Here is a 13,918-nt window from a genome sequence, read left to right as displayed (position 1 = left end):
AGGGATAGCGATAGAAATATCATATCAGATGCTCGTTCATTGGTTACTTATTTCTAGGGTTTCATATTGTTACAACAGGGACGTGTTTTTATTTTTATTATTTATAACACTCGGCAGTCTGATTTTTACTCGGGGGGGGGGGGGGGCTATGCCCCTCGTACAGATCAGATAGCCTCGTGTTTCGATGCTCTTTCTAATCATCTCGACCTAAATTATAACACACAAATGTGCAGAACGCACACTCGTAATATACAGGAACTTCGTAGTACGAAGTCAATATTTATCTAAAATACGGCACTCATAGTGTTGTTATGATGGCTTTGCCGAACGTTTTGTGGCCTACGTGTTTATTTATGATTCTATAAAATTTCCTTTAAATTGCATTGTGTATTTCGTTCTTTAAAGCATTTTTCTCTATTCAAATACGATAACTGCAGTAAAATAATAATAATAATAATTATAATAATAAAAATAATAATAATAAAATAATTCACCGCAACAATGACGGTATTCCTCAGTTTAAAGATAGCTAGGGTAGATATGAATCATTTTTATATTAAGTAAAATCTAGAGATTGAATTCACATCACTAAAAGTATATCACTCATATAGTGTTGTTATGATAGCTTTGCCGAACGTTTTGTGGCCTACGTGTTTGTTTTAATTTCCTTTAAATTGCATTGGTTATCTTGTTCTTTGAAGCATATTTATCTATTCAAATACGATAACTGCAGTAAAATAATAATAATAATAATAATAATAATAATAATAATAATAATAATAATAATAATAATAAAATTCACCGCAATAATAACTGTATTTCTCAGTTTAAAGATATCTAGATATGACTCATTTTTATATTAAGTAAAATCTAGTAACATTGAAACACTGACAAAACACTCGCTCAGACGTATTTTTCTAAAATATATGAAGTGCAATAAAATAAAGAGAATTTGAAGGAAAACAATGAGTTGACACATTTTATTTTATCTGTTCAAACAACACTTGATATATTGACCTTGCAACAGGAAACACTTTCAGGACTTACTTACTTCAAACAATTAAACAATAATCACATATATACTTTTGATTGTTATATCATTTCCAGTTTCAAGATTTTTTTTTTTAAGTAATAGAAGAGAATGGAAACAGGAGGCTATCTGATTTCCATGAGGGGACGTACGTAGCCTCCGAGTATAGACCAGATTCTGGAGTGTTTTGATTTTCTTTCTCTTTTGTCAAACTCTTCACAGTGATTACTTCCCTTGGCAGAATTGTAATCACTGCCTTCAAAGACGTCACATGATGAAGAAAGTCACATGACGTAACGTCGAAATTCAAATGTAAATATCGACCGTTACATAGCAAATCTAACGTCATTTTTCTCTTTCTGTTTTATTTTTAACCTTTAATGCCTACGTTCGATATAGTTTATCAAAAATTATCAAAAGTATACAAAATAAAGAAAAATAAATTCCAAAGCTAAAAAATATCAAATAGATCTATCAAAATATTGTCTCGGTAGAAAATATTCTCATAATTTTTTAATTTATCGCTAAATATTCATATCATTTATTTATTTATTCATAAACATAGTTAAATAGATATGAAAAAACTTATCTGATAGATAAAAGCAGTAGATAAAACAATTTTTGAAAAAAATACATTATATCAGAAATTCTGATATACATGTATCGGACTTTGGTGGCAGAGATCTACGCCGAATAATTAAGGGGAGATCACTGCGTGGAGATTGCTCTTTTGTATCATAGGCAAAAATGTTCCTTGTCGTCACAATATGAAACCGAAGCTTGACCGAACATTCCGATTAATACAGCGTAATATCGTACAATAATTATTTATTATATATTTACTATTTCGTGATTCGCGGATTAAAGAAATGATGTCATTGTTATTAAAGGCCCAACGCAGTATTTATGTTATGTTTTCATATATATGTAGTTATGTCTTGATGGATATAAGACGATTCTTGAATGTGTTCAAAAGAATGATAATCTCAGAGAATTTTGATAATATTTTTTTTTAGTATTTTTGCAGACATTTTTCATTTTCAGTGCATAACTTTATATATTTATTTTTAATTTGGCTTTTTGACCTCAGTGGAGCTCTGTTAAGTTTCATTACTTCTATCGTGAAATCATGAATTTTGCTTAAATATGCATGGTCATATATCCCAAATTGTAAAGATATAAAGCAATATGGATAAAATTGCAGGAAAAGAATGTTACGTTGCATTTCTGGTTTACATTGAAAGTAGTTACTGTATTCCTTAAACTATAAGAAATTATTCGAAAATATAAATATCTACCAGTGTGAACGAAGGGATAATCAAGATGGCATGCATATTTGAAATTATTCTGATCAAGTGATAATGTTTGATGATTTTAACCTTATTTTTGTCAGGCCTTTAATTTTAGTCTTTGTTCCGAATTTTTTTTTCTGCAACAAGATATCATTACACTATATTTTTTTGAACAGTGTTACTAATTTTCAGCCTTATTAATGTGACATCATGCTCATTTTGTCATTGTCAAGTTGAGCTGTTTTTGATATATAATTCAAAAGACTGCCTGGTTTTGAATGGTGATTGACCAATGATTGTTAATATGACAAATGTTTAGGATGAATCTTGAAAATTGGTATAAAAACATCCCCACTTGTTTTGTGATTTTAACGTGTCCATTAAATTTCACAGGATATTCGGGTCATGTGGGGTATGCAATATTGATAATAAAATTGAAAACCTAACTTTAGGATGATCATATTCTGACTTTTATTGATGAAGACATTTCTTTCTCTGTACATGTCGTGTGTTTTATGTAATGGATAAAACGTTTATAAAGTTGGTCATATTTAGTCATATTCTGTCCTTTGATACCAGAGTTCCTAAATTATGATATTTTGTCTAAATTTCCTTCTAAGAGATTGAATAAATAGAGGATATTGAATGAGTGTAAGTTCAATACTGAATTTATTGCACGAGTTGAATAAAATTATATTATGCGAGCCTCTGGCGAGCATAAAATTATTTTATTCAACGAGTGCAATAAATTCAGTAATGAACTTACACGAATTTAATATTCTATTTATCACTTACCCAAAATAAAGACCGTTTAAAGTGAAATAAGAGTCATTTTTCATTGACGCGCCTATAGTATAACGCTAACGTTTAGCGCGTCTTTACACTATGTTTGTATAACGCTAATGACGTCACGTCATAATATATGCACGGCCGTGCAATACCATATTTACGGAGTCGCAAAATCGGCACGTGTGTGTGATAAAAAACAATTATCATTATTGTAGATCTTGTCTGTTTGTGTGTTTGTCTGTGATATTTTATAATCAAAATATTTGATGTGATATTGTTACCTATAATAAATATATATTGTACAACTTGAACATTTTGTAATTACAAATGTAAATAATACTATAGCATATAGGTGATATGATTTTCCACTTTTGATCTTCTTTGGTGGTGGCGTCAGTGGGTATCTATTATATTGAATAGATATTGTCATGAACTTTGCAAATGTGGGGTTTCCCCCAGCTAATCCGAGGGTACACACAAACTTTTACTGTTATAGTTTAGTGGCGCATTACTGTTCACGAGTGATAAAAGTGTTGCGCTTATAATTGATATCTTTACCAAGTTGTAGCAGCCAAATTTGTTTGTACTTCGGGAATAGATGGGAAAACACTCGCATTTGCTGAGTTCTGGAGTATCTCTATTGCAACTTTAATTCATATCCACCGCTACTTATTTTAAAGAAAAATGATTATTGATATTTGTAAGATCTTTATTTAAGTTCTAAAACTAAAGGTTGAATATGCATTGTTTTATAAAAGAATTAAAAACATGCATTTTCTCAGTTCCTTACATAAAAACAATTTTATCTAAGTTTTTGTGTGTGTTCCTGTTTCAATTTTTCTCAGTTGTACATATTTCATTACAGTAATTCTCATTTTTCTATAATTTTTATTTGTACATACTATGTCAATATATTTGTTAATGTGATGTGATTTGCATTTCATCTCTTGTGCAATATTTGCTTGATCATTGAATGAATAAAATACAAATGGTTTATTTGAATTGTTTGATTGTATATTCTAAAGACCATAGGTCCATAGTATATGTTTTTTTAATCTCACAAACCAATGTAAAGACATTGTCCAGTGTAATAGTAAGAATGTTTTCTGTTAAAAATATAAGAAAGGTTTATCTGAACTTTCAGCGCAAGTTGTATTTCTAGATATCCTTTATTTACATGTTAATTACTAATGTCTGTATGTATTGATCTATAGCATTCATACTATACTTAACGTACATTATACAAGTTAAAAGCATAATATAACATATATTTTATTAGTCTTAAGCACATTAACAGCTCATCGACATTTACATATAATATGAAACGTATTTATAGCATGCGTAATAATCATTGTCATATTTAAAGAAATATTCAGAAAAAACACATACATCATACACAAAACACAAAATCAATACACAAATGGCTACACAAAATAATAAACGTCGAGAATTTATATACCTTTTACAAAAACAGAAAACTTGGTAAATACGTCATCTATTACTATAATGTTGAAAAGTACTGATTCACTGTTCAAACACTAATTGGTCTCTCAAAAAAAGGATTTTCTGATTTTAAAAGCCTTAAGAATATATGATGCTAGCTTGATAAGCTCATTTTGATTTGTCGAATTTAAAAGTTCAAGGAACTTATAAACGCTTGCATGATTACAATAATAATCACATATATACATCTTTCTGATGTCTCTATATAATTTACATGTTAAAATGATAGTGAATTTGTCTTCATGTCACATAGCATACTCTTTCGCTGATCTCTGGGCACTGCATTTTCAAAGTGTCTTGCCTTTTTCTGTCATTAAATCATGTGATCACTTACGTATCTTATCTTTGCAATTGCTCTTATCTTTGCAATTGCTCGTCTGTATTTCAAGTTATTCAATACTATGAGATAATGTGGGACTTCAAAAACTTGTTTGATATCCTTGTATAAATATATTGAAGGACACATGTTTATATTTATATACCATTCTGTTATATAAAAGTCTCTTAGTGTCTGTTTCAGAACAGGCGTAAATCTTTCTATAACCCTTTCTATACAAACAAATGCTGGGAAAAGCCACATTTCACCAAAACCAATTGCATTTAATAAATCTCTTACTTGTAATAACCAATTGTCAATAGCATTTTCAGTCAAATTTAACAATATTTCAAACAAAGTATTTAAATTTAAATTACTTTTTCTACTGCTCAGTTTTACAAAATATTTATTTATAAGATTGTAACAGGATGTACTTAAATGTCTCTTTTGCAACAGTGTTATATTGCAAACAACCGTTTATATACCATATATATGCCATTTAAATTGACAGACATTTTATAACACATTTATAACACAGCAAACTTCTCTTATTTTAGAAAAAAATGAAATTAGTTAACAAAATTGACAGCAGCCTTGTATGCACTCCTATAATTCTTCTACTAGAAAATGATGGAAACATCTGTCTGCTTGCTTTTGCACACTAATATTACGAAGAATTCGACCCCATTCACCCGACAGACAGAGATTTGTACATATAGATATATATACTTACATATAGTAAACTTTATACATAAACTATTGTATACTACTATATTATGCACTTTAGGAATTACGTTTTCTGACGAATAATTAATATTTATATATTTTCATCAAGAAGTACTGTTGTGTTTTCAAGAATATTTTCTACTTCGTCAGTCGTCATATAAAAACATAATAATATGCCCTTCGTGTGCGCAAATTTTTTTTTTTAAAAATATAGTTCAGAAACTGCTGATGTAAAGTTTCTATCGTTTTCCTTAGACGAATTTGTTTCTTCAACTTCATTCTTAGACTCTACAGCAACAATATTGCTTTTCAAACAATCACCGAAGTCATCTGAAAATGTGTCTTCCATCTGGTGGAAATTTGAAAACGGGATCTACGGAGTACATGTGTCAAGTTTTGGTGAAGGACTCCTCTTCATCAGAAGAAGGCAAAGATCCTCTATGTACGGTGTTCAGTCGTATTGCACAGTAACAATCCATTTCTCCCTCTATGTTTATCATTCTTTCAAGTCCCTTTGCGACATGGTGATAGTGGTTGTTCTTTGTCAAAGCTGATGAAAGAATTTGACAAACATCTGAACGATGCTTTTTGCAGTGGAAATTTAGAGAATTAATAATCCCTCGCCACATTTCTCCCTGAACTCCAGTTGGTTTGTCGCTCTGTACGATCCAGTTGTACAAACCTGAGTCTATAAGATTATATTTCCATAACCTATCAGCTATGTACTTGGCATTTACATTGGATGTTAAGTTGCAGAGTGCACACTCGGAACACCTAACTCCGGTCTTTTTATTATGTTCGAACTTTTCCTCAATACTTCTTGCAACTGGTTCATTTTGAGACTTTATGTGCTTCAAAAACCGTAGAAGGACTTTCAAGTCTCTACCTTTTATTATACTTGTTAGAACACGAACCTGATCTTTACGATCAAGTGTTTTCCTTAAATCAGCACATTCTTCATCTGTAAGACAACTGTCAGCTAGAAGATCGTCTGGTAACTCACTATCTTTGAACACAATACCGTCTATAAGTTCTTCGACATGCCACTGAAGAGCATCAGCAAGACATTTTCTTTCATCTGATTTTGATAGAGCCTTGCCTAAACAATAAATGAAAAAGGATGTTAACATCATGCAAAGTAGTCAATTGTTCAGTTAATATATTTATACTTGCTAAACTTTTCTGTGCTTATATTCAGAGAGGAGAGTGATGTATTAAATAGTGTTTGCCAAACTGTCATAAATATTGAAATTAATATCAATTTTAGCATTAGATGACCATTTCTTGGACACATAATATAAGAATTTAACATTTCAAAATGCATCATGATGTTCTCTAGGCCGTTCAAATTGTTTAAAATGTGCCTTTAAGTGGTCTCTAGCCGCTAATGGTACGAATCCTGCCAGGGAAGTAGGTATCCCAGCTAGCTTACAGAACTAAGATGATTCTACTGACATGCCAGTTGATTGAAAATAACATGGTGGGGCACACGAGGTCTTCCACCTCCAGTTAAGCTGGGAACTCACCATATGACATCAATTGTGTTGGTGCGAATCAAAACCCAACCAAAAAAAAAAAAAAGAAGAAGAAGAAGAAGAAAATGAACCAGTGTGAGAAAGCAACTCGTGTTGTCTGTTTAGATTCGTACGATATGCCGAAACAGGTAATGTTTGAGTTCTCTTAAAACCTTGTGCCTTTTCCTTTTCTGTGTGCTTATCATGGTCTAACTGTATATCCGAACCGTATTTAACAAGTTTTTCACCATGTTGAAAATGTCTCAAAATATCGTGTGATTCTTTAGAATTTGGTGTTGAAGTAAATGATTTAATATCTTTCAGTTGTTTTTCATGGTTTTGATTTTTATTCTTTGTAATGCTTTTAACTAACGTATTGTCGAAATCTTCTTGGATTTCGTCAGATGTGGTTTTCTTTTTAACTGCTGCATTTTTAGTTTCTTTTATTTCAATTTGAACTTCTTCTTCGTCAATCACTTTCTTCTCATGACACAAGCATAGCTGGCAATGATGAGTGCCAGAATTAATGTTATGTTTATTGAAAATAAATCTAATTTTCTTTTCCACGATGTCACCTATCTCTGAACGTATTGCTGGTATTACTTCTGTTTCAATTACTTGTGAAATGCTTGAGTTCATTGACTGGAAATATAAATAAATGATATTCGCGTATAGTAAGTGGTAACCGGTATATGTTAAAGTTAATATACATAAAATTAATGTAATATAAGTAAAATCCCTACAAGCTAAAACAGTAACTTATTCCATTTACAATCATGACACAACGAGGCACACATAGATGAAGTACAAACAATTTGGTTACAAAAGATAATGTTATACTTACGAAAAACTTTTATAGTAGAATCCCACAATGAAAAAGAGATTATCATTTCGTGTCTTCACAAAAAGCAATAAAAGATGAGACCAAAGACCATCAGGACAAAGGCGACTCTCAAAGGACACAACCCAAAACATAATCCAGACGCAACAAAAGGGCACCAGAAGGCACCGAACCAAGACCGGAAGATAACACAAATGCGGCATTAGGTGGATTGGGACATGCATGTAGTACTGTCTGAAGAATTTGTTTTTTTCAATTTAAATGTACTTGGATATTATACATGTATTTTAGTAACCATTTGATCAAAATAAGGATTACTCATGTTTAGGGTATCATCTAGGTATCGGAAAGTGTTTTTAATATATGTATAACTTCCTGTTGTGAATTATGGGAGAGTAGTTAAAAATCCCTCCAAAGCAATATAAAATAAATCGGCTCTATTCAAGTTTGAATATGGGTAATCTCGGGTTAAAAACTAGGTCTCACAGCCCAAACACAATCACTTTTGTGGCTGCAGTTTTAATCCCAATATTCTGGAAATTGGCCAGAAAGGTTGTTTTGATGATTTCTAGGTCAGGTTCGAATATGAGTAATCTCGGGTCAAAAATTAGGTCACATGAGTTTAAAATAGAAAACAAATGTAAACACTCTATTGGCTGCAATTGTGATCAAAATATCCTAAAAATTGATCAGGTAGATTGTTTTGATGATTTCTAGGTGAAGTTTGAATATGGGTCATCTCAAGGCAAAATCTAGGCCTCGGGAGTTAATAATAGAAAAATCCTGTTATTACTCTTGTGACTGCCGTTAAATCCCACAATCCTAGAAATTGGTCAGAAGGTTTGTTCTGTTGATTTATAGGTCAAATTTAAATATGGGTAAAATCGGGTCAAAAATTAAGTCACATGAGTTAAACATAGACAAATCGTATTTAACACTCTTGTGGCTGCAATTTTGATCCCGATATCCTGGAAATTGGCCAGGAAGATTGTTTTGATGATTTTTATGTCCAGTACAAATATGGGTAATCTCAGTTCAAAAACTAGGTCACACATCGTTAATCAAGTAAAACATTATTAACACTATAGGGGCTACTTTAGTCCAGATATCCTGGAAATTGGTCAGAAATGTTTTTTGATGATTTCTTGGTCAAGTTAAAATATGGGTTGTCTCGGGTCAAAAACTAGGTCACAAGAGCTAAAAATAAAAAGTCTTGCTTACACTCTTGCGGCTGTAGTTCTGGTTCAAATATTTTTGAAATTGGCCAGTAATATTGTTTTGGTGATTTCTAGGTCAAGTTTGAATATTGGTCATCTCGAGTCAAAAGCAAGGTCACACAGCCAAAATAAGGAAAACCCTTATTAACACTCCAGGTGCTACTTTTTCACTCCAAATATCCCGGAAATTGGCCAGAAAGGTTGTTTTGATGATTTCTAGGCCAAGTTTTAATGTGGTCATATCGGATCAAAATCTAGGTCACAAAGCCCAATTATGCATAAACATTTTTAACACTCTAGGGGTTACTGTTTAAGTCGAATTATCCTGGAAATTGGTCAGAAAGGTTGTTTTGATTATTTCTAGGTCAAGTTCGAATATGGGTCATCATGGGTAAAAACTAGGTCAAAATGGGATTGAGCCTTCATAGTCAGGTAATCGATATCGGGCCATCAGGCCCCCTTGTTTTAAATAAATTCATTTAGGTTTATAATTTAGTGGCGTTAGAATACAGGGGTGGAAAACGGAAATTTTTACGATGAAAATTTATAATTTAACTTTAAATTTTTTATTTTATTAAATTTTAAAGTCAAAAATGATACTTTATGGGAAAACAGACATAATAAAATAAAAAAGGGTAACTGATGTCAAGATGTAAAAAATTTGAATGAAGCGGGCTTTATATAGACGTTTAAGTAATTTTGGAATCCAGTGCATTGTAGAAAGTTTGAATTCATTCTCATCAACACGGACTTTAAAAATAAAAGGTAGAAATGCTAGAAATATGACTGTGAGCAATAGAGAAACAAAGGGTTTAGTGTAAGCATTTGAATTTAGAATTTCCGGATCCTCTCTAAAGCGGTTGTCCTAAATTGCACTACTACTCTTTTGTCATGCATTGTAATATACGAAGAACAAAATCTATGAAAACAGTTACTTACAAAGTCTTCTCTGAGGTTTTCTTTTCTGCCGAGAAATGGTGATTGGGGAAACACATTAAGGTCCTCAACACGTCTCTCCTGGTAAACCTCTTGACTGATATGTAGATCATGTTTGAAGGCGAACGGCTCCGAAATGTCCAGATTTTCCGTTTCATTTTTAGGGCGTACGTTTTTCTTCCTTTCTGTTTTTTGGTTCATGATTATATTGTTAAATTATCATAAGAAATTAAATATTAGATTTCAAATAAGAAACTCCCGAACATGTACATTATTAAGAACTTAAAATTAAAGTAATCTTACATTTATCTGTAAATATATGCTACATTTATCCTGTGTATTTAAGATAAAATGAACACTTTAATCGCAAGTTTGAAGTTGTATGACTTATCTTATCAAATAATCACGCAATGATAACAGACAAAACAAAAAGCGCCACAATGCGACGAGAACCAGATTTTCAACCACCAAGTATTGATGTGAAACCAATATTTAATATACCTTTTAAGTCTACAATAGACACCAATCTTCGTAGTTTTCAATACAAATTTTAATGCGTTTAGTCCCAACAAATAAATATCTTTTTAAATGCAAATTATCATCTAGCAATGTGTGTGATTTTTGTTCTATGGAGATAGAATCTATTGAACATTTAATATGGGAATGTCAATTAACACAAGTTTTCTGGAACAAAATTTAAATATTTTTATTCTTTAAAGGTTATGAAATACCTCTAAACTTAAGACAGGTGTGTTTCGGTATATTAAGTAAACATAACACTGTAAATTTTATCATAATTCTGTGTAAATACTTCATATTTAAAATGAAATATAGCAAATATATACCAACATTTGAAAAAAAATATGCCATTTCTCTCTTACAGGATTAGAATTGAAAAAGAAATATCATTAATACAAGACAATCTACAAAATTTTGAAGAAAAATGGTCAAATTTCAATGAAACTTAACTTTTACAAACCCCAAAACCACACAATTCAGACATATAATTTATGCATATACAAATAGAAAAGGAAACGATCTTCAATTCTTATCTCCGTTTAGTCCATTCCTTATATTTTCTCCATTTTTTTATTTTTTTAAATATATTTTTTTTACTAAGTATTAGCTTTGTCAAATATCATTATGAGTGTAATTTTTTTCAACTTTCTTTTAATAGGGACATAACTAATCTTTATCTTTTCACTCTCTTTTTTTCTTCTTCTTATTCTTCATTTATCTTTCCTTTCTTTATACACTTTCTTTTCTCTCTTTCATACTAACTATGCACTTTATAGTACTATCAGTTTTTCTTAGCACTCATTTTCTTCTGTCAAAATCTATTATAAAAAGATCTTAAGATACAAATATACTTGTCAAAATCTGATAACATTGATTTGACATTTATTTTTATGTATCTATTACATGTACAATGATTTGAATTTTTGTATGTTATGATTGAAAAATAAAAGAGAAAAAAAAGTATTGATGTGACAGGAATTAGGAATGATATATGGCAGTGAAGTTAAAATGATGCTGTAATTTGTACTAACACAGAAAGTTGGTTTTAATAGTTAAAGATAGAAATATACAAGATACCTGAGTAGCAATGCCAGGCTGTATTTTCATATAAGCTAAAGACATGTTAAGTAAAGTATCAATAGGTCAAAGTGTACTAAAGTTATTGAGTGAAAGCGAAAGTTCTATTGTAAGCAAATGACCTCAACCTTGCTCAATGACATTTCAGTTGCAATCCCGAGTTGCATCTTAATATAAGATACCCACACAGCAAGTTTGGTGTCAAAAGGTCAAAGCAAAACCAAGTTAAATCGTGAAAACTGTACCTCTTTTTTAAAGAAACAGTGACCTTGACCCTCTTTACGGACCCCAAGGTAGCAATCTCAAATTTGTGTTGATATAAGCTACCCACATAAATGTACTTTTTTGGTGTAAATAAGTCTAAGCAGAGTCGTGTCATTGTGTAGAATTCGATTTTTTAGCTCACCTGAGCTAGCTCAGGGTAAGCTTTTAGGATCGTTGAATGTCCGTCGTCCGTCGTCTGTCGTCCGTCCACACTTTTTCGTTAACACTCTAGCGGTTACATTTTTGCCTTAATTATCATCAATCTTGGTCAGGATGCTTATCTAGGTAATAGCTCGGATGAATTAGAACATAGGTCATCTCGGATGAAAAACTAGGTCATAGGAGCTAGAAATAGAAAAAACCTAGCTAACACTCTAGTGGTTATATTTTTGAGTCAATTATCATCAAACTTGGTCAGGATGCTTGTCTAGGTAATTGCTCGGATGAGTTCGAACATGGCTTATCTCGAATGAAAAACTAGGTCACAGGAGCTAAAACTAGAAAAATCTTGTTAACACTCTAGTGGCTACTGTTATGATCCAAATATCTTGAAAAATTGGTCTGAAAGTTTGTTTTGATGATTTCTAGGTCAAGTTCGAATATGGGTCACCTTGGATTAAAAACTAGGCCACACCGCCCAAATATGGAACAACCTTGTTAACACTCTAGTGGTTACATTTTTTACTCAATTATCATCAAATCTAGTCAGGATGCTTGTCTAGATAATTGCTCGGATGATTTTGAACATGGGTCATATTTGATGGAAAACTAGATCACAGGAGCTAATTTAAAAAAAAAGAAAAATCTTGTTAACACTCTAGTGGCTACTGTTTTGATCTCAGTATCCTGGAAATTGGTCTGAAAGTTTGTTATGATGATTTCTAGGTCAAGTTCGAATATGGGTCACCTTGGATTTAGAACAAGGTCACACTGATCAAATATGGACACTTTAGTGGTCACATTTTTGACTCACCTGTCATGAAACTTGGTTAGAATGCTTGTCTAGCTAATTGTTCGGATGAGTTCGATGGGTCAGGTTTGCGATCTAGGGCCATCTTGGCCCTCTTATTATTTTTAGCAAGAGTGACAGTAACTTGACCACATACATTTGGGTAGCAATCCCGAGATGCGTCTTGATAAGCTGCCCACACACCAAATTTACTGTCAATAGGTCACGGCTTACTCAAGTTATTATGTGGAAGGAAACTGAATTTCTATTTTAAGCAACAGTGACTTTGACCTTAATCATGGTCACCTAGGCAGTAATCCCGAGAAGCATCTTGATATAAAATACCCACATACTACTTTGGTGTCAATAGGCTGGGGCAATCTCAAGTTAATAAGCGGAAACTAACTGAACTTCTACTTTTAGAAATATGACCTTGACCTTGATCACTAACACCTGGGTAGCACTCTTGAGTGGCGTCTCGATAAAAACTACCACAACACAAAATTTGGTGTAAATAGGTGGTCTCAGCAAACTTGAGTAAATATGTGAAATTTCTATCTTTAGGTACAGTTACCTTGACCTTGATCATAGACACCTGAGTAGCAATCCCAAGCTGCCTTTTGATATAAGCTACCCATACACCAAGTTTGGCGTCAATAGGCCTAAGCAAACTCAAGTTATTGGTCAGAAACTGAATTTCTATTTTAGCAACAGTGACAATGACCTTAATTACAGACACCTGAAAGCAATCTCAATCTGCCTCTTGATAAAAGATATCCACACACCAAGTTTTGTGTAAATAGGCCGAAGCAAACTCAAATTATTGAGAGAATCTGAATGTCTTTTTTAGCAACAGTGACCTTTAAGGCAGATACCTTGGTGCCTCTTCATATAAGCTACCCACAGTTTTGCGCCAAAAGGCCAAAGCAAACACAAGTTATTGAG

At 32.0% G+C, this 13,918-nt stretch overlaps 1 protein-coding gene across 1 annotated transcript; it reads right to left on the bottom strand.

Annotated features, from left to right (window-relative positions):
- Nucleotides 1–4,859: 4,859 nt before the first annotated feature.
- On the bottom strand, nt 4,860–10,491 carry LOC132752181 (uncharacterized). Its single transcript, XM_060742475.1, has 3 exons — nt 10,168–10,491; nt 7,263–7,812; nt 4,860–6,755 (listed from the first exon to the last, which is right to left on the bottom strand). Exons 1-3 carry the CDS (start codon nt 10,363–10,365, stop codon nt 6,046–6,048), a joined length of 1,458 nt encoding a protein of 485 aa, XP_060598458.1. The 5' UTR covers nt 10,366–10,491; the 3' UTR covers nt 4,860–6,045.
- Nucleotides 10,492–13,918: the final 3,427 nt, after the last annotated feature.

Source organism: Ruditapes philippinarum, unplaced genomic scaffold, assembly GCF_026571515.1.
Source record: "Ruditapes philippinarum isolate M1 unplaced genomic scaffold, ASM2657151v2 ctg375_1_1_1_1, whole genome shotgun sequence".
Lineage (NCBI taxonomy): Eukaryota > Metazoa > Mollusca > Bivalvia > Venerida > Veneridae > Ruditapes > Ruditapes philippinarum.
This window is presented reverse-complemented; position numbering and strand designations above follow the sequence as displayed.